At 66.3% G+C, this 18,584-nt stretch overlaps 1 protein-coding gene across 1 annotated transcript; it reads right to left on the reverse strand.

Annotated features, from left to right (window-relative positions):
* Positions 1 to 7,199: 7,199 nt before the first annotated feature.
* Positions 7,200 to 18,052, reverse strand: LOC119251000 (protein Wnt-3a-like; the record flags this gene model as incomplete). Its single annotated transcript, XM_037518525.1, has 4 exons — positions 7,200 to 7,225; positions 8,450 to 8,930; positions 13,518 to 13,783; positions 17,963 to 18,052. Coding segments are annotated over 3 exons (836 nt in total), but the record flags the coding sequence as incomplete, so codon positions are not given.
* Between the last annotated feature and the right edge of the window lie 532 nt (positions 18,053 to 18,584).

Raw genomic sequence — 18,584 nt, forward strand, 5'->3', positions numbered from 1 at the left:
CTGCAGCCCACCCCTGCCGTCCCGAGGGCACAGTAGTGGGGGGCCGGCGCCAGCCTAAGAACCAGGAGAGCCCTTCCTCCCCCCACCCCCCCCACCCCCGTCCACAGCCAGGCGACCCACCCTCCCACCCTCCCTCGACTCACGCTCCAACCCTAGGAGCCGCATGGACGCACCAGGAACCACGCCTGCCAGCCCTGCGGGCCGCCCTTCGCCGGTCACTGGACACAGGCTCAGCCACTGCGGACGGGCTGGGGCCTGGGAATTCACTTTTCCAGCAGGTGCTGTGGCTTCGTGCTGGGGCCGAGGGAGCCCCCCAGGACGACTGGCAGTGGGTGCTGGGCTGAGCCGGCTGGCAGGGCGCTCCTCCGGCCAGGCCCTGCGCAATGCTCTGCCGGCCAGTGCACCCGCACCTGACAGCAGGCCAGAGCAGGGGGCGGGGGCATGGGTGGGTCTGCTGAGTCTGCACTTGGGAGGGGTAGGGTGGGATTTGGGGACGCCCCCAGGTACCCCTCATCCAGAGGTGGTGGGTTGACCTCCCCTACCCTTGGGGAGTTTTGATGTTCTGTGGCCTTGTCACCTCGCTCTGTCCCAGCCTCCGGGTGCCACCCGCTGGGCCCCAGCACCGCAGCCCTGCTTCCCCCAGGAACCCATGCCCCCAAGTGCCCGGCCAGCCGGAGCACTCATGCATCCAGGGAGAGCCGAGCGCCAGACCCTGGTCCCTGCAGCCCTGGGCCCACCCTCCTACCGCCCCCGTGGGGACCCGCAGCCTCCCCTGAGGAGGCTGCCACCTCTGGGCCGGCAGTGTCCTCCCAGGCGCCACACAGAAGACAGCAGGTGGAGGGGCCTGGCTGGGCCGGGTGGCCTGAACTGCACTTGGGGCTCTAAAGACTTCGGGCAAGGGAGTGACTGGCCCCTGTGGCTCGGGGACCCAGTCTACCAAGTCTGAGTAGTGCTTCGGGGCACGAAACGAGGGTCCCGACAAGGCACGTCCCGTCCCAGGGGGGCTGGCCCTGGGTGCCCGCAGGTGCCGTCCTGGCCCGAGGTTCCCCGGGGAGCTGCCAGGTGGCAAGAGGGCCTGCGTTACTCCAAGGGCTTCACCCTGAAAGCCGCGTCCTCCATAATCCCACGCCACTTGGGGATGGGTCTCTACATGCGCAGCTCGGTGGGGGGCGAGGAAGGTGCCTGGGTGGGCCGAGTCAGGCTGAAAGGGCACGCGGACCCGGTGGGGGTGAGGTGGCCCCAGCCCAGAGGGGCCTGGGGCGCCAGGAGATGGGGGGAGGCCAGGCCTCTGGAGGGCGCCTGCCCTCACCTAGCCCCCGGGCCCTCGTCTCAGGGCTGGGCACACCGTGTCTGCTGGGCTGAGGCTCGTTTGTGACCATTTGTCCACTGCCACTGCCCCCACCTCCGGCCAGGCTCTCCCTCAAGCAGCCGTGGGCTGGACCCCCGGGCCGGACCCCCCTCTGCTCCGTGTCGTCCCAGGGGCTGCACACGGAGCCATGGGGCAGCCAGTTCTAGGCGTGTGTCCACCACTGGCTGGGTGGTGCTTGGCTGGGGCTGCCACTGCCCGGCCCTGTGCTTGCTCCGACTCCCGGGGACAGAAAGGCCCCTGTGGCCCCCAGCCCGCCCTCGCTGCAGCCCTCGAGGGAGCCCCAGCCCAGCCCTGCCCCAGCACCCCTAAGCCCACCTGGGGAAGCCTGGCTGGACAGTGTCCACTCTGTAGCTGCAGCCGTTCACAGTCACCCCAAGAACGACGCAGCTGTGGAGCCAGACTCTCGTACCCCCCGCCTCTCCCCAGTGGCCGGCCAGCTCAGGTGTCCTCAGCACTGCTGGGACCGGGGCTCCCGGGAGCACCCACAGACCTGCGAGGCAGGTCCCATCACAGGCCCGACGCTGGAGCATGCTGGTGGGTCCCAGGGGCCAAGCACCCTGTGTCCCTGTGCCTGCGCCCCCTCCCCACAATGCGGGCCCCACCCGCGTGAGGGGACACCCGGGCCCAGTGCCTCAGGGTTGCTGGCTCCTGCCCTGCCCAGCACAGGCCGTGGCCCCTCCCGCCCTCACCCTTGCCCGCTGCTCCCACATCAGGCATCGCCTGCTCGGCTGTCGGTTCCCAGTGCACCCTCGGCCCAGCACTGCCCTTGGGGAGCGGCCCAGCTGGCCTCACACGTCTGGGGGAGGGGGGGCTGGCTAAGGGTGGGGAAGAAGGTGCAGGCGGTAGGGAGTGCCCCAGCCAGCAGAGGCAGCGCCCCGGCCAGGCAGCCAGCCCCAGAGCACTGAGGGCAGCAGTCAGGCGGGGGCGCTCCTGCCCCACTGCCGCCACCGGGCACCCCCACCTTTAATTAAACCCGCCCCTCTGCTTGACCCCCCCCGCTCTGCACGCATTCTCCTCTTAATTGGGTGCCTTCTGAGCAGCCGAGTTGATTAAAAAGCCCTGCTGAAGCCTGGCGGTGTCCAGGCTCCTGCTCCCTGGGGCCACTCCCGCCCTGGGGGTCAGACGCCCCAGGCTCCGTGGGCCTCAGCTCCTGGGGCACCCCCTCCCGCCACCTCCCCTGCTCTCAGAGAGGGCCTGGAGCAGCGCCAGGGCCCTAGGGCTCACACCCACTACGGGGGGCCAGCCCGCTCTGCGGCTCCCAGGGTCCTGCCATGCCGTGTGTTCCAACGTGGGGCCCGGCTGTCAGGCCGCCAGGCCTGTCCACTGCAGGCCCAGCACTGACTACCGGCAGGCATGGGCAGGACTCCCAGGCTCACGAGCTTCTGGGCTCAGGATCAGGTGGAGGGCCAGGAGATGCCGCTGCAACCCCAGGGCCCCCCCGTGTGTCCAGGACCCGGGAAGGTGCCCGCCTGCAGCCCTGAGGGGCTGTGTCCACGCAGAACAGGCCCCGAGGCGAGCAAGCGGTGGGCCAGTCCAGCTCCAGACCCAGCCCACCTTTGACCTCAGGCTGACCCGGACCCTGGCCCAGAGCCTGTCCTCCTGGACGCCGCCCTCCCGCAGGCTCCCAGCACCAGGACCCCTCCTGTAGCCGGTGGCAAGCCTGGCGGGTGAGGGCCTGCCCTCCTCCCGCCTCAGTTTCCCTGCAGGAGCTGCATCCTGGGACCTGGGGCAGCGACCTCAGGGCCACTCGGGCGCCGATGCAGGGGTGGGGCTGGCTGCTGGGTGGACACGCACAGGGAGCCTCTGGGACCATGCTGGGGCCAGCCAAGCCCATACCAGCCACTCTCAGAGCACCTGGAGGCAGCCCAGTGGGGCCAGAGGTGGTGCCCCCAACTGCCCTGCCAAAGCCTGCAGGCTTGTCTATGGGAGCCAGGTCTGGACGGGCGAGACAGCTGGCCCCGCACAGAGGGGGCCTGGCTGGCAGCCCCATGGACGGCCAAGGGGCACTGCACCAGAGGACCCCACTCCCAGCTCCTCCTCTGCAACCCAGCGCCAGATGGGCCTGCAGGGTGTGTGCGCAGCAGGGTGAGGGGCAGGCCCAAGAGGGGGGTTGGGGCTGGGGCGGAGGGGGTAAGGAGAGGAGCCCAGTTCTGCTCCCCTGAGACCGCCTGACCCGGCAGGTGCCCCTTCCTGTCTCGCCTTCCGGCTCAGAGCCTGCTGCTCAGCCCAAGGGGCCCCAGCTCGAGAGCCAGGCGGACAGGTCCTGGGGAGGTGGGGGCAGCGGAAGCCTTGCTGTGTGGCCAGGATGGCTGGTACGGGCCGATCCCTGGGGCTCTCGCCCAGGCCTGAATAGGGAGCACTGGTGGCAGGAGCCCATGTGCTTTGGGGACCCTCTGGCTGCAGGCCCCCCGGGGGCGCTGCAGGGGCTGCCACCTCTCCACACAGAGGCCGGGGAGGAGCCACCGGTCAGGGCAGTCCTGTCCCGGGGAGCCCATCCAGCTGTCGCCCGGGCCTGCAACCAGCCCTCAGGCACCCTCTGGGAGGGCCTGCTGCTGGCTGCTGTGGGGGCCACTAGGCCTGCTCTCCCCGGGGCTGAGGGCCTGGGGAGCCAGTAGCCGTACCACGCAGGGCACAGGCCTCTGGCTCCACTGTCGTGGCTGCTTCCTGGAAGCCCTCCTGGATCCACTACAGCGTCCCCGCCAGCCCCCCAGGTCCCGGCTGCAGGTTCGGCCCTAAGTGGCCCAGTGTTGGGTGAAGCTGCAGCCCCTGGCCTTCTCCCCCGGAGGGTGCGGGCCCAGGGCCAGGCCAGGCTGGGAGGGCCCGCCCGCCCCTCCCGCCCCTCCCGCCCCTCCCGCCCCTCCCGCCCAGCCCCTGTTTGGGTGGACGAGGCTGGGTCCTCACACCATAAACGCCAATTTGCAAGGCCCCCAGAGCCAAATGACTGTTTACTGTGTGCTCCAGGGACTCAAATAAAAAAAAGAGAGAGAGATGTGAACAAGGAGCAGCCGGAGCTAAACATCAATTAGCACCTTCTGAGCCCTCCTGTCCCGGCTGCCAGGCCGGGGGTGGCAGCTCCAGGCGGGGCCTCCTAGGGCTTCCCCAGTGCCTGGGCACTGCCGGGCCTGGCATCCCAGGGCCGATCCTCAGAGCGGTAGGCGGCCAAGGGTGGGGGCAGGCGCCCTCTTGGGGCCCCAGGAGGTGGCTGAGAGGCCCAGGTCACCAGGTGGGGTGAGGGAGGGGAGAAGGGAGTGTCAGTGCTCAGTGTACCCCCTCCCCAGTTTACACTGGAGCAGGCTGGGGCAGCCTGAGGCCTCAGCTGACAGGTGGGAGGACCTCGGCCTGGGCCTTGGCCTCGCCTGGTCTGGAGGGTGGCAGGCAGGCCGGCGGGGGCCGGCACCCTGGAGGGGCGGGTGTGCTGCCCGGCCCTGCACGTCCCATGCTGGGCATCACGGACGGAGGGGCTGTGTGGGTAGAACTGGGGCCCCGCAGGGAAATGGGAGCAGGCGGGAAGAGGGGAGGGCACCCCGAGCAGAGAGCAGGGGGCTGGCGGGGCTGCTGTGGGGAGAGCGGAGGGGATGGGGACGCTCAGGCCAACCCCGAAGGCCGTGTCTCCAGCCCCAGGGTAGTCCGGGCCCCCCTGACTGGGCCTTTGCAGCCAGACAGCCTTGTCAGGACTGAGGGGACAGGCGGCCTCTCCGGGTTGCCCCACATCTTTTTGGCTTCTCACAGCCAGGGCGTCTCCTCCCCAAAGCACCTCCAAACCCACGAACCTTGTTCTGATGTCCAACAGTGACCGCTGTCCCCAACCCCGGGCCAGACGCCCGCTGGACTCCTGGTTTCTGAGCACCCCAGTCCCTAGAGAGGGCACCTGGGGTGTGGGACCCCACGCCAAGCTTCTCCCCTGCCCCAGGCTCCTTCTGGAAGGGACCCCGCTCAGCCTCTGGCCCTCCTGACCAGCCTCACTGTCCTGGAGTTCAGGGCACCTCACGGAGCCTGAGTCCTGCTCCCCAAGGCTGCTGGGGTAGAGGGCAGAGGCTCAGTATGGGGCGCCCCAGAACCCGCACTCCCCCTTCCCACCCCACAGAGGGCGGGCGGGCAGGCCAAGGCTGGGGAGCTCTTGGGGGGCCGTGGGCACTGGGGGGCTCGGACCCCTGGCCCAGTGGGGGAGCGGGGAACCCTGGGGACCAGGAGCCTTCCGCACCTGCTGCCTTGGGAGTTCAGGCCGGAGAGGTTCTGGGGGCTCAGCGCACCCCTGCAGGAGAGGACACCGGGCCCAGGGCCCAGCGGAGGAGCCGGGAGAGGAAGGGCAGGTGGGCGGGGGGCCAGAGTCGGACTTCAAAGCCCGGCCCAGGGTGTGAGATTTCAGGGGCTGGCGGGGCGGGGGAGGGGCCTGCAACCTCCGGGCCTTTAATATGCTTGTCCCTGCCGCTCTCAACTGCCCGCGAAGCCAGGCCCATTTCCTCTCCCCAGGGGCAGCGGCTGTAAACCCCCCAGCGAGGGCTTCTGAGGGCCCAGGCAGCCGGAGGCCTCCTCTGAGGGGGGTCGAGTGGGCTGGGGTCCTGGGGACATGGGGGGCAGGGCCGGCACCAGAGGGGCTTTGCAGCCAGCCAGGAGTCGGGGTTTCATCACCTCAGCCTCCCCAGTTGACAGCCTCCCTGTCAACTGCAGCGGCCGTCCTGGCCCGGGGCACCGCCTGACCCACTCTGGAGCTCTGCCCCGGGGGTGTCTGCCTGGCTGCAGCCTGAGCTGGCCTGGGCCCCCGCCCCTCCCCTCGACGGGGCTGGGTGTCAGGGTCCTCAGGTGGACGGGCCAGACAGCAGCGGGCCTCCCCACCAGCTGCCCCAGCCCCCCGCACTCCGCCTGCCCCTCCGCCCGCCCCGCCGTCTCCGCGGCCCTTTCATCTGCGGAGCTGCACCCGGACCCCAGAGGTGCCAATTAGGGTGTCTCAGGCACAGCCCTGACTCAGAGGTGCTTGCGGGCACCCGGGTCACGGCACCTGTCGCTCCCAGACGCACCCCTCCGGGGCTGCTCAGGCAGGGTCCCCAACTGCTGCCTTGCACCCGCCCGGCCCAGGAGGGATGAGCCTGGCAGGGGAGCCCTGAACCCCGAGACATGCCCCGAGAGGAGAGGGAGCCAATGTGGGGCCATGCCGAGTGCCCACCAGCCCTGGCCTCAGAGGGGCTTGGCCATCGGTGCAGCCAGTGGGTCTGGGGGAGATGGCAGCCCAGGACCCCCTGCCTTGCTTCCCCTCCCCCACGCTGCCCCCCACCACTCCAGCACCAGGCAGCTCCCCGCCCCTCCTCCCAGGCCCTCTAGGGGGCTCTGTCTAGACTGGACGCCCCACCTACCCCACAGACCCGAGGCGGCCTGACTTGGGGCTCTGGTCTGACCTCAAGGGCAGGTGGGGGCCCGCAGGGCAGGAGTGGTGGCCGGGATGCTGACCCGCACTTGGAGGCTGCTGCCCCTGGCTGGTCTGGCCCCGCGCTGGGTCAGCGGTGGGTGTGGGGGCCCAGGGCCAGGCAGGGAGCCCCCGCGGGTCCTCAGGCAGTGGCTCTGCAGCCGCAGGATCTCCTCATCCCCCACCCCCCGTGCTGGCCGCCGGCTGGGACTTGCAGGCTGGCCCCTGAGAGGCAGGAGTCCAGGCTAGGAGGAGACCCACTTCCAGGTTCCGGGTGTCTTTTGGGGCCCAGGGGGGACCCCACAAGGGAAGCCACACCCCACTGCTTTCAAAGCACTGCCAGGGCCTGCCAGCGCAGCTCGCGGAGGGCTGCCGGCCTGGGGACTTGGCTGCGGCCAACTGGCCTGACCTCCTGTTGCCCAGACTTGGGGCCCCCGCCCTGGGGCTGCCACGGCCTGCTTCTTGCTGCACGCACTTTGCTCCCCACTGGAGCCGGAGCCGGCAGCCCCCCCCCCCCCCACCCCTGCCCGCACACCGCAGGAGCCTCCCTCCTCCCCGGGGCTGTCCACTTGCTTCCCTGGAATTTGGCCTCTGGAGGGACTTGCCGTCTGCCTCCTCGCTGCCATGGCCCTGGGGCACCCGCCTTGGGAGCCCACCAGCCCCCACCAAGCATCCAGCACAACCCACTGACTGGTCTGTTTCTTCCTTCTTTTTGTTTTTACTTTCCCAGTGTTTGAAACTCACGCGCTGCGACGGAAGTGTTCTTTCACAGAAAGAAAAGGAGAGCAGAGACCACGGCTGCCGTCCAGTGTGCGGCGCGGGCAGCAGCAGAGACTTCGGAGACCAGAACACAGGGCCGGGGCCAAGGAAGGCGGGTGCCTGCAGGGCGTGGGGTTACTCCGTGGCCTGCCTGCCCTGGGGCTTCCTTGGATGGGGTCTGGGGCCGGCAGGTTCACAGTGGCTGAGGCTGAGTGAGGCGAGGTCTGGGGCAGCTGCACCTGGCAGGTTGTGCCTGTGGGCGTTGGCCGAGGGGCCCAGAGGGGTCTCTGGCTGTCAGGCTGGGCAAGCGGGCGGGCGAAGTGGGCCCTGCACCATCCTGAGGCTACAGGACAAGGCCAGGGCCAGCTGGCCCCGCAGCCCAGGGCCGGAGGGCCCTGGCGGTCCTGGCCGCCAGCAGGAGGGAGACCCCTCGGGCTGTGGGTGGGCGTGGGCAGGGAGGAGGCACAGGTGGGCTGGGGGCAGAGCCTCGCTCCTGTGTGTGGACAGGATGGGGAACGGGCTGGGGGCACAGCCTCGCTCCTGTGTGTGGACAGGATGGGGAGCGGCTGGATGTGTGAAGACGGGGAGGACGAGGGGGAGAGAGCCCCAACAGTCACAGAGAGGATTCACGTGCCCTCGTACAGGCTGGTCAAAGCAGAGCCAGTCCCAGGGCCCTGACCCCGCCGCTCGGCCTACCCTCCACCTAGCCAGGTGGAGCTGGGTCTTGGGGCTCTATGGGGCGGAAGCTCTCCCAGGGGGGCATCCTGGGAGGGCGCTGGCTGGTGCCAGGCTGAGGGTGGAGCGTCACGGGCCTCTGGGGTCAGGATCAGGCCAGAGCGCCGGGGGAGGGCACCCCGGGGCCCCAGAGCAGCGGTGGGGGACAGGAAGCGCCTCCCCGCAGCCCCCTCCCTGCGCAGGCGCACACTACTTGCAGGTGTGCACCTCGTAGGCACGCGCGCACTCCTGGCAGCTGACGTAGCAGCACCAGTGGAAGACGCAGCGGCACTTCTCCCGGCGCCGCTCGGTGCGCGCGTCGTGCCCGCGGCCGCAGCACAGCAGGTCGCAGCCGTCGATGCCCGGAGAGCTGACATTGCAGGCGCGGTCGCGCGTGCCGAACGAGCCAGTGTCGGCGTTGGGCTCGCAGAAGTTGGGCGAGGCCTCGTAGTAGACCAGGTCGTGCTCCGTGGGCGCCTTGAAGTAGGTATAGCGTGGCCGCAGCGTCTCCACCCAGCCGCGGGACTCACGGTGCTTCTCCACCACCATCTCGGACGCGCTGTCGTACTTGTCCTTCAGGAAGTCCCCAACGGCACGGAAGTCGGGCTGTGCCCACCAGCAGGTCTTCACCTCGCAGCTGCCCGACAGCCCGTGGCACTTGCACTTGAGGTGCATGTGGCTGGCAATGGCCTGTGGGAGCATGAGGAGGGGTCAGGGCTGCCTGCCACTCTGCAGCCACCTGCCAGGGGTCCCTGCCCACCTGCAGTCTGGCCCCAGGCCCCCCACAAATGCTGTGCCACCTGAAGGCCTCCAGGGACACCAGGCTGAGTGGGTGCCCCTCCTGGACCTGAGGCACCCTCTTCCCCCAGGGTCAGGACGCTGGTGCCTCCCTTGGCCAACCAAAATCCCCAGATGGCAGGACCTCCCAACTCTCCTGGGCCAGCAAAGGTATAAAGGCTGAAACAGGTGACATGTCACTGACCCCCACAAAGCATGTAGGAGGGGGGCAGTGCAGGCTGGCATGGCTGATGGCCCTGACCAGAACCCAGCACCTGCAGGGCCCAGGAAACTCGGCGTAAGGACTGCAGGGGAGTGGGGAGAAGAGGCAGGGCAAGGGAATAAGGCTGTTCGAGCTAGGGTCCTGGCCAGCATGTGTATTTCTCCCCAGGGCAGGTTCTCTTTCCTTCCTTATTTGGGGGGGCAGGGGCAGAACAAAGGGATCTGCCTCAGTTGGGACTGTAGTGGCTGTTGGCCCCACCCCTGAGCCCCAGGGGGCAGCCCCCACGCTCCTCATGGAGCTAAAATGCCGCCTCTGATGCTCACGTTTCTGGGATTCCACTTAGTGGCTGGTTTAGCTCGGTATAAATTTCTTGGCTTCAAAACCTCCCTCAAACTTCTCAAGGCATTTCTCTGTTTCATTCTAGCTTTCACTGTTGTTCTTGGACACACTGACACCATTTTCAACTGGTGGTGCTTTGCATGAAACCTACACCTTGTCCTGGAAAGCCTGAGAGTTTCTGTCACAGGCTGTGAATTTCAGGACAACAGGAATGGACCTGGATCTTCCTCTTTGTCTTCCAGTCACTTACGGTCGTATGGTCTGAGGCCTGTGGGCTGCTGGCACCGTCCTGCCTGTTTCTTTGCCAACCTCCTCTTCTTCAGTTCACCACTCTCTCTCTCTCTCTCTCTCTCTCTCTCACAGAGACTCCCTGGTTTCCAATCTTTCCTATTTTCCATCTTTCTGTCTTCTCACTTTGAGGAAAGGGTGTGTCAATCATTCTGTTGAGATTTTATTTCTGCTATCTTAGTTTTAATTTCTAAGGCCTCTTTTATTTTTTCCTCTTTGAATGTTTTCTTTTTCTTTTAAGATTTATTTATTTATGCATACAAAAACGGGTACAGGCTAGAGGTGCAGGGGGGTGAGAAGGTTCACCAGAGACAGAGTGGGGAGCAGAACAGGCAGACTGACTGAAATACACTGCTGAGGGGAGCAGCGGACGAGACAGGAGAGGTCTGCTGCACCATGTGGGTAGCTCCCTGGCCGGCCAGGGATCGAACTCATGCTGCAGAGGCTGCAGACAGCTTCACAGTGCGGTGCTTAACCCCTTGCACCACCAGGGGGGCCCAATCTCTGAATGTTTTCTAAACAGTGACAGTTACAGACATTTCCATCTCCCTTTATAATGTTTTGTCTGCTTGTTTCTTTGTGGTTGCTGGAGGCTTTACAGGTGGCACACTCTTGGCTGCCTGTTCCTGTTTAAGAACAGACACAGGGCCTCCCCGGTGGCGCAGCGGTTGAGCGCTGGGTTGCGAAGCTGCCCGCGGCCTCTGTGGAGCCAGTTCGATTCCCGGCTGCTCCCCGGCCACCGGAGGAGGGTCCCGCATGGCGCGCAGACCTCTCCTGCCGCCCGCTGCTCCCCTCAGCAGTGTCCTTCGGTCCTTCTGCCTGCTCTGCTCCCCGCTCTGGCTCTGGTGGATTCTCTCACCCTCCCGCGCTTCTGGCTGTACCCAGTGCATGTATAAACAGAACAAACAAACAAACAAACAAATAAATAAAAAACATGCCTCTATAAAGTAGTTAAAATAGAAAAAAAAAAAACAAAAAAAAACAGACACAGGCTCACTGGAAGCTCCTGTGCATGGCAGGGACTGGCTGACTTGGGCCTCTGCCATGCAAAGGCCATGAGGTCACGCTGGGTGACTCCCAGCTTAGCAGCTCCTCTCTTGGGTTAATCCGATTTGCCGGGGAAACCTTGGCTCGGGGCATTTGGAGGTTAGAAAGAGAAATGCATACCAAGGCGCCCATTTTCAACAGGGCAGCCTCGGCCTCCACTGTGTGTGGCGTCCAGAACCCCCTGCTTTGTTCTTTCGGAGAACACGCCCGCAGATGTTCTCCAGAAGAGAGGAGCAGAGAGAGGCCCTGGACAGAGGAGCTGGGCTATAACCTGCCTTTCGCATAGACCTCTACAAATCTTCCTTTTCCAGCCTCATGTTTACCTCCAGTTCTCAAGACACCTGATACTCATAATTCCTGGGTGAGTTCTCAGATTTTTCCTCTATTGGCTTAAGACTCAGCTTTCTGGGGCCAACCAAGACATCAAGTACTCATTTATCTGCTTTTAACTTTCAAAATTTTCTTGCCATTGTCACCTCGTCTGCTTGCCATGTTCTCAAGAGTCTCTTTCTTGGTTTTAAAATTAGTTTCTTGTCACTGAGTAGCAGTCGGGAGGTGCAGCGGGAAAGCCCACGTCCAGGAAGCCCCTTGCTCTTCACTCTGCCCTGCCCTGTGGCTCTCCCCAGACCTGCCTCCTGGGCGTTCCCGTGATCCTCATTCCCGGCTGAGATGTTCCAGCTTGCGTTTTCACTTGACGAACGGGCATATTTTTCACACCATCTGTGAGAACAATAACTGTGTCTACCAGCGCCAGGCTCTGCTGCTGTGGCTCTGCTGCTCGTCAGCTCACATGATGAGGTGTCTTTGATTGCGTGTTGGATGTGGTGTGTGTCTGAAAATTATTTATGGACAAGAACTTCAGTCTGAATAAGGGTCACCTCCTCACAGGCTCTTGTCTGCCTCTTCCCGCAGGGAGGGGGTCTGGCTGGTGGCCCCTTCAGCCGCCCTCGGAGCACCCCTCTGGCCTGCACTTGGCCCAGGGCAGGCCTGCCTCTGGGTGTGCCTCAGCCCTCAGGGTGCCAGCCTGGCCTGAGGGCTGGCTTTCTGGAGGTAGCACCTCAGCTCCCTGAGGCTGTGGAAGCGCAACCCGGCATTTGTGCTGCTCTGGTCAATAAACTGCTTGGGCATCTGTTACAGGCACCAGGCTCCGAGGCCAGCTAATTCCGCACTGTCAGGACAGCCCTTTGACACTCAAAATCATTTCACAGAGGTATCGTGTGGCATGTATGTTAAAAAGTTCACACGTCACAAGTGCACAGCATGGCAAACTCGCCCCTGTCCTCAGCCTCCCACACGCCCCCGGGCGCTGCCCCGCAGGGCACAGGTGCGGGCGGTCCCCTGGCCACCAGGACATCCGGCACCTGGCCCCGGGCCGCGCCATGTCTATGCTGTCTTTGTTACAGGGCAGGGAGAGGGGTCCCTGTAACATCTTCTGTGAAGCGGCTCTCCACCCTTCAGCTAGTTCTTCTACTGGGTGATCTTTCCCTCACTCGTGTGCAGAGCTCTTTTTTATGGTAGCTTTTATGTTTGTTGGAATGTGGACGTGTGTGGACGTCCATCCATATCGTTTATGAACAGCTGTCCCTCCTTTCCATACGGCCCATGTTGCCGTGTTTTGCCTTCACCGTGCTTTTTCCACCTACCTAAGAAGCCTTTGCCTACCCAGGGCTACAGAGATCTCTCATTTCCTCCACACATAGCTCTGGTTGGCCCAACCCTGTAGCCTTGTGCTTGGTTTATGTGTGCTGTGAGGTTTCCATCTGGTGTCCAGCAGGCTGAGAAGCGTTTAACGAAGAGCAACTCTCCCTCTGTGTTGCATCGTCTTCCCTGTGGGAACCCGGCTCTGTGCGCAGGTGAGCACAGGTAGGCACAGGTGAGCAGGTGAGCACAGGTGGGCACAGGTGAGCACACATTCTCACAGGGCAGTCAGCCGGAGTTGCCTTGCTCTCTGTGTCAGAAGCTGACTGCTCCTGCCCCTTCTTCAGCCTGCTGGACCCCTCCCAGTCCCTACACATGCGGCTCCTGCCTGTGGCACCCCTTGAGCGCTCCCCACTGGCCCTGCACTTCAGCAAGGCCACGCTGGCCATGGTGTGCTGGCCCACCCTCTTCTTCTGTCTTGGGCTCCCTGTTCTGTGCACAATGACTCAGCTCAGCCTTGCCCTCCAGGTGGCCTGGGGGCTCTCTGCCCCCGCCCCCCCATGCCCTCCCATCACCACAGCTGGGTCTTTCTTGAGGCCGCAGCCACTGCACCCAGCTCACCCCCTGCCCGTTCTCCAGGGCCTAGTCCCCACTGCCGTGCCGGCCTCTCCCCCCAAGTTGCAGGAGGCCTGGGGAAGCCTTCACCCCCCTTACCCATGAGGGCCACCCCCAGGTGGGCGTGTCACCTTGTGGGAAAGCCGGGGCTGGGCAGTAAGCAGACCCCAGCCCTTCTGCAGGCCCTCCACCCCCAGCCCACCCCTCAGGGAGCCAACCACATCCCACTGCAGGCGGCTCCCAGATGCAGGCATGGCTGGACGGCTCTCCCTGAGCACCCCGGGCTCCCCAGGGCTGTGGCGCCCCCCACCCCAGCGTGGGCTTGGACCCCGGGAGAGGGGCACACGCACCTGGCGCCCCGCCTCGTTGTTGTGCCGGTTCATCGCTGAGCGGGCGTCAGGCCGGTTCTCCCGCGCGTCGGCAAACTCCCGAGACACCATTCCGCCGAACTCGATGTCCTCGCTGCAGCCACCCCACTTCCAGCCGGCCCCCGGGGAGCCCTGGTGGCGGCTGCTGCAGCCGCAGACGGCAGGCGCGCCCTCGGCGCAGGAGCGCGTCACAGCGAAGGCCACGCCGGCCGAGGCGATGGCGTGCACGAAGGCTGACTCCCGGGTGGCTGCGGACAGGGCAGAGGGGCAGCGTGGGTCTGGTTCTCTGCACCTCCCCGTCCAGTTTGCCTTGAACGGGCCCAGGACTGTCCCCTCAAAGCCCCCCGTTGTGGAGACCAGGCAGCAGCCACCTCCCCAGGACGCTGCAGGCCCAGCCGGGGCCTGCACTACTTTGTCTTGTGTGGGGGCCAGACTGCCCCTCCCCAGGCTGTGGGGGTCTCCCCAGGTGGGTGTCACTTCCAGCCTGTCCCCACAAGCAAGGCCAGCTCCCGAGGAGAAGCCTCCGGCAGCCCCCTCGGCCCCGGGAGATGGAGGGGAGAGGAGACTGGGGACTGCGGGCTCTGAGCAGGGTCGGGCGAACCACCCCGGCTGCCAGACACTTGAGGGGTGGCGGGTAGGGGTGGGGCTCCTCCTTGAACTTGGAGGGGAACAGCTTGGGCGCGGGCCTGGGAGGTCCCTCCCCGGCGGGCCTCCATTCCCTCTGCCAGAGGAGGAGGCCTTAGGCTCCTGGAGGAGAAACCCGAGTGCCCAGTCGAGGGTGACCTAAAGGCCCTGCAGTCACAGAGAACCCCCTGAACAGGCCACGTGCAGGCGCATCAGCGGTGCGCAGGCACAGACGCAGCGGGTGCAGGCAGGGAGACCCCCCCCAGACTGGCACGGGGGTGGGGCGTGGGGTGCGGCCCGGCCATGCCCCTCCCGCCTCAGGCCCTCACTGGACCTGCGGAGCCTGCACCTAAAGGCCAGGAAATGTCACACAAGCCCAAGGCCCCCCAGGCGCTGAGGGAGCTGAGGGACAGGCCGGCGGGATCAGTCACACTAGTGTGTGCTGGGGGGTGGGGGGTGTTTCCCTTTTCACAGGTGCAGCTGGGTTTGTGCGAGGCTGCCCGGGAGGGGGCTGGGGAGCGGGCTCTGGGGCCTTGGCTTTTTTGCGCGTCTACAACTATTTCCAAAGAGAAAGTCAGACCATGGGCCTCCCCTGGTGGCGCAGCGGTTGAGCGCTGGTCTGTGAAGCTGCCCGCAGCCTCTACAGCGCCAGTTCGACCCCCGGCTGCTCCCCGGCCACCGGAGGAGGGTCCCACATGGCGCGCAGACCTCTCCTGCCGCCCGCTGCTCCCTCGGCAGTGTACTTCGGTCCTTCTGCCTGCTCTGCTCCCCGCTCTGGCTCTGGTGGATTCTCTCACCCTCCCGCGCTTCTGACTGTCCCCAGTGCTCGTATAAATAAATAAATCTTTAAAAAAAAAATTAAAAGAAAAAGAGAAAGTCAGAGCGCACTCCGAGTCCTGAGCGGTACCCCAACCACAGGCCTCCCATGGGGGGCTCCTGATGCAGGGCTCAGGGATGCAGGGGCAGCTCCTCCTAAATGGAGGATGGTGTCTTGCCAGGTCTCCGGGGGGTGAGGGAGGAGGTGACCCCCACCTGCCCCCAGTCTCGGAGGAGGAACAGGCTCAGACCCTGACCCCAGCCAGTGGTGGGCAGCGCGGCAGGCATCCTGCGCCTGTTCACACAGGAGGCAACCACGCCTGTGGGAGGCACCGCATCTCCAGGGAGAGCTGGAAACTGCTTAGTCACCAGCAGGACGCATGCTGGAGAGAGGGGGGCGCTGCGGCCTGCTGGGCAGGCCCTTGGGGTGAGTCTGCCAGAGGAGCCAGAGCCCAGTGGCCGAGCCCGGGGGGCAGTTCCTGTAGGAGTTCCTGGGAGGGGACGGTGTTGAGGCGCGGCCACTGGCGGTGACCAGCGTCTGGGCATGGGCCTGGTGGCGCTCGGAGGCTCTGCAGGGACTGCCTGGCACGGCTGGGGTGGGCGCTCTGCAAAGGGTGCCCAGGCAATTCTGATGTGTCCCCGGTGGGCCTGGCTCTAGGCCTTTCCTCTGTGTGGTGCTGGGGGCCACAGGTCAAATGTCCCCGCCGAGGCTAACGCAGCGCCTGTGACGGGCCTCCCCACCACCTCCCTGCCAGAGGCACATGCCATCTGTCCCCTCCGCCTCCCGGCTCTGGGACTCTGGTGACCGCTCCCTGGGAGCTGCGCAGATGCCTGCTCAGAAACTGCTCCGCTGGCCAGGCTGTGCCTCCGCAGGGCCCTGACCATAGGCCAGATGGAGGCGCTGCCCATGCACCAGCAGGAGCAGGCTGGGAGGGGCAGGCCTCCTGTCACCTCGGGGCCCATCTCCAAGCTGAGCCGCTGCAGGGACTGCCTGGGGAGGGCCCCACCCTCAGGGACCGCTCTGGGTGCCCTGTGGGGACGGAGCCCCACCCACAGGCTGGCCGGCCCTGCCCAGGCCCAGTCTTTCCCCAGGTGCTGGCGAGGAGTGTGTGCCTGTGGACGCTGCTGGCGGGGCCTTTGGGGAGCCCAGGGTGGAGGCAGCACCTCCCTAAGGCCAGAGTCCCCTGGGGTGCCTCTCCTGCCTACCTCCCCGGTAGGGCCTGGAGAGCCCAGGCCTTGGCCAGGGCCCCGGCACACAGGCCCCCGCCCTCTGGGGCACCTGGCGTTGGGGAGCAGAGGGGACGGCAGGCAGATTCGGGGTGGCCGGCCTCGCACAGGCGAGCGGGCCCTCGGGCCAGCGACGCTGCGTCCCGTCTCCCGTGGCCGCCGGAGAGCGTCCACCCGGGGCCTGCCGAGCGGCCTCCTCGGCGGCCTCGCCCGGGCGGGGGCGGCGGGACGTTGGCCCCCGCGACAGGCCTCGCCCCCCGCGGCCCACCCTCCCGGCGGCCGCTCGGTAATCCCGGGCACAAAGGCGGAGCCACCTGAGAGCGGAATGCACCCGCGCCAGGCCGGCCCCGACACCCGCGCCCGGCCCGGTTACCTGCTGGGGCTAATGAATCCGGCTTTGTGCGCCACTGTCACGCCGCGTTAGGCCCACAATGGCCCGCGATATTTTATATGAATTTCCCCCTCGTCGGCGATTAGGCCATGGCAAGCCAGTCATAGCAACCGGGAGGTATGCGCGCCCGGCCGGCGGAGGGGCGCGCGCTATTCAGGGCGCCGGGCGGCCCCGGGGGCGTGTGAACCGCCCGCAGCCCCTCGCTTTTCTCTTGTGCTTAATCTTGTCGTCGTGGCGGGGATATTGTGCTCGGAGCCGGGCGCGGCGGGGTGTCCGGCTGTCCTGGCCCCTCACCCCTCCCACTGGGGAAGTTAATGATATACCGGGGAGGGCGCCAGGCCGGCAGAGCCCCCTCCCGAAGCGAAACACTTTCCGATGGGGGTCAGAGGTCACAACCTGGATGGGGGTGCGCTTCCAGGGCCCTCCTGAGCCCGGCGTGGGTGTCAGGGCCGCCCCCCAGGCAGGGGACACCCAGGGAGGCCTCGGAGGCCCGCGCCCCGCCCGGCCCCCACGGAGGCCCGGGAGAGGCTGGCACACGTGGGCCCTGTCCCAGGCTGACCAGGGGCACCGCCTTGGGCGCTGAGAACGGACACTACGGACCTGCCCCGGGGCTCTGCGGGCCCACCCAGCCCAGGCTGCTGCCTGGGGCCAGGTCGCTGCAGACCCTGGGAGCGGTGAGTCAGGGCGGCCACTGCACGCGCAGAGGGGAGGCCAGCAGGCACACGTGGGTAGGGGCAGGAGGGGCAGCCGGTCTCCCCCAGCCTGCCCCATCCCCAGCAGGGCCCCCAGCCCTGCTCCTCTGGCTGGCCCTGCCATGCTCCCCACCGCGGTGGCCTGGCCTCCCTGGGGCCCTGGGCCTCCCTCACCCCTCCGTCCCCTTTCCACTCCTCCAGGGGAAATGCCCGCAGGACCAAGAGCCCGCTCCCTGGCCAGTCCAGCAGTCTCCTCGGGCCAGCCTCCAAGGCCCAGGTCTGGCCGGTCTCCTGACATGTCCGCTGCTTCCCTGGGCCCTTGGACCAGCCTCCCCAGCACGTCCTTCCCCTTGCCGGGGTCAAGAGGAGGGAGTGGGCCAGCTCAGGCGAGCCTGTGGGCAGTCCCGGGGCCTTGCGGGACCGATAAGCCTGGAGCACCAGCCTCCTCCTCCACTCAAAATTCCTCTCATGCTTCCCCGTCGCCAGAGCAGGTCCGGGGAGCAGGCACTCAGTGCCCAGCCCCAAGAGCTGGCTGCTGGGGTGCACCACCTGCGCCCCCAGCCCCAGCCTGGCAGATGGGGAGGGAGTTGGAGGGGAGCTGTGAGCACGAGTGCTCCTTCAGAGGCTCCACCCTGCACCCTGAGGTGCTCAGGGCTCCGGGGGGGCTCAGCGCTCACAGGAGCAGGCACCCTGGCCGCAGACACCCCGGCTGCAGGCATTGCTGAGCTCTGTCGGCGAGGCCACCTCAGCAGGGGTGGCCAGGCGTCCTGTGGGCCAGCCACAAAGGCTGCATGACCTCTGACACGATTAGGGTCGCCCTGACCCTAATCCCATCAGATTGATTACTGCAAGACGGTGGCGGCCGAGGGTTTCCACAATGGCCTCCGGAGCCGGCCTCTCCCTGGGGCGCGGCGGCCCCCGTCTGCCGGCCATTCAGCTCTGCGCCACAATGGGCCTGGCCATTTCTCAGCCTGGTGCAGACACGGGGGCGAGGGGCTCCCCTTTGCCACAGAAAGCAAGGGGGTGGCAGTGCCAGCGGCGCCTCAACCAGCAGAAAGTGGGGGAGGACCCTGAGACAGAAGGACCAGAGGTGCAGGGCGGAGGCAGGTGTGTGGACATGGGCTCCCGCAGCTGTGTGGAGCCCAGAGCCCTGCTTCCCAGGAGATGGGCCACGGAGGGGCCGGCGCATCAGCCCGGCACAGGGCCCAGGGGCCCTCAGGCTCCTGCGGCCCCTCGGCCATCCTCAGGAGGGCTGTGGAGCCCTGTCTGCCTCAGTTTCCCCATTTGGCACACAGAGGC

The sequence above is a fragment of the Talpa occidentalis genome, unplaced genomic scaffold, assembly GCF_014898055.3.
Source record: "Talpa occidentalis isolate TD23 unplaced genomic scaffold, MPIMG_talOcc4v2.1 talOcc4.195, whole genome shotgun sequence".
Classification (NCBI taxonomy): domain Eukaryota; kingdom Metazoa; phylum Chordata; class Mammalia; order Eulipotyphla; family Talpidae; genus Talpa; species Talpa occidentalis.